Source organism: Eimeria mitis, genomic scaffold (genome assembly GCF_000499745.2).
Source record: "Eimeria mitis Houghton genomic scaffold, Emh_scaff3674, whole genome shotgun sequence".
Taxonomy (NCBI): Eukaryota; Apicomplexa; class Conoidasida; order Eucoccidiorida; family Eimeriidae; genus Eimeria; species Eimeria mitis.
The window spans coordinates 2,416-3,052 of record NW_013572015.1 but is presented as its reverse complement, the minus strand read 5'-3'; the positions used below and the strand labels follow the sequence as shown (position 1 = coordinate 3,052).

Here is a 637-nt window from a genome sequence, read left to right as displayed (position 1 = left end):
ACCGCATACACCCCAGCCACAGGCTCCTCTGCAAACGCTATGCACTGCACAGCTTCATCACTTGCATTTGCTTCGCAACCAAGTCCTGATGCTGCTCCCCATGAACACGTTGTTGAACTCCTCGCAGCACCGGGGCCCCCCAAGAAGGCCCCTGATCCTGCATGGATGCTGCTGCTGCTGTTGCTGCTGTTGCTGCTGCTGCTATAGCGGTTTCTTATGAGCTGCTGCAGAGCTGTTTGCAGCTGCTGCTCCAGCTCGCCGGCTGTACGGACGTCAGCCTCAACAAACTCCAACTCCTGCGGCAGAGGCCTCACCCAGCCTATTGAAACAACAACAGCAAAAAGAAGAGAAACAAATCAAAAGCTAAACAAAAAGCTACAAACGAAACAAGAAGATGCCAAGGAGAAACAAAAACCTAGAAGCAAAATAAACCAAAGGATAGAAGCTGCCAGGGTATCTGTTTGGGGCTTTGTGCTGCATGCAGAAAGTATCGGTCGACAGGCGGCGTGCACGGGGAGTGCATGCACCTGCACGAATGACAGCCTTAAGAGCAGGAGCAGCAGCAACAGCAGCAACAGCAGCAGCAGCAGCAGCAGCAGCTAAATCCTACTGTGACTGCACCGTACCTGTGGGGGGG

The 637-nt window shown here is 53.5% G+C and overlaps 1 protein-coding gene across 1 annotated transcript in view; it reads right to left on the bottom strand.

The window, feature by feature from the left end:
- Window positions 1-637, bottom strand: part of EMH_0068390 (uncharacterized protein) — a gene marked incomplete at both ends in the record, with an annotated part of 2,173 nt that overhangs the window by 250 nt on the left and 1,286 nt on the right. The window contains one exon of the mRNA XM_013498737.1: window positions 3-319. Within this exon, the coding sequence (XP_013354191.1) occupies window positions 3-319 (317 nt within the window). The remainder of the gene's footprint in view (window positions 1-2; window positions 320-637) is intronic.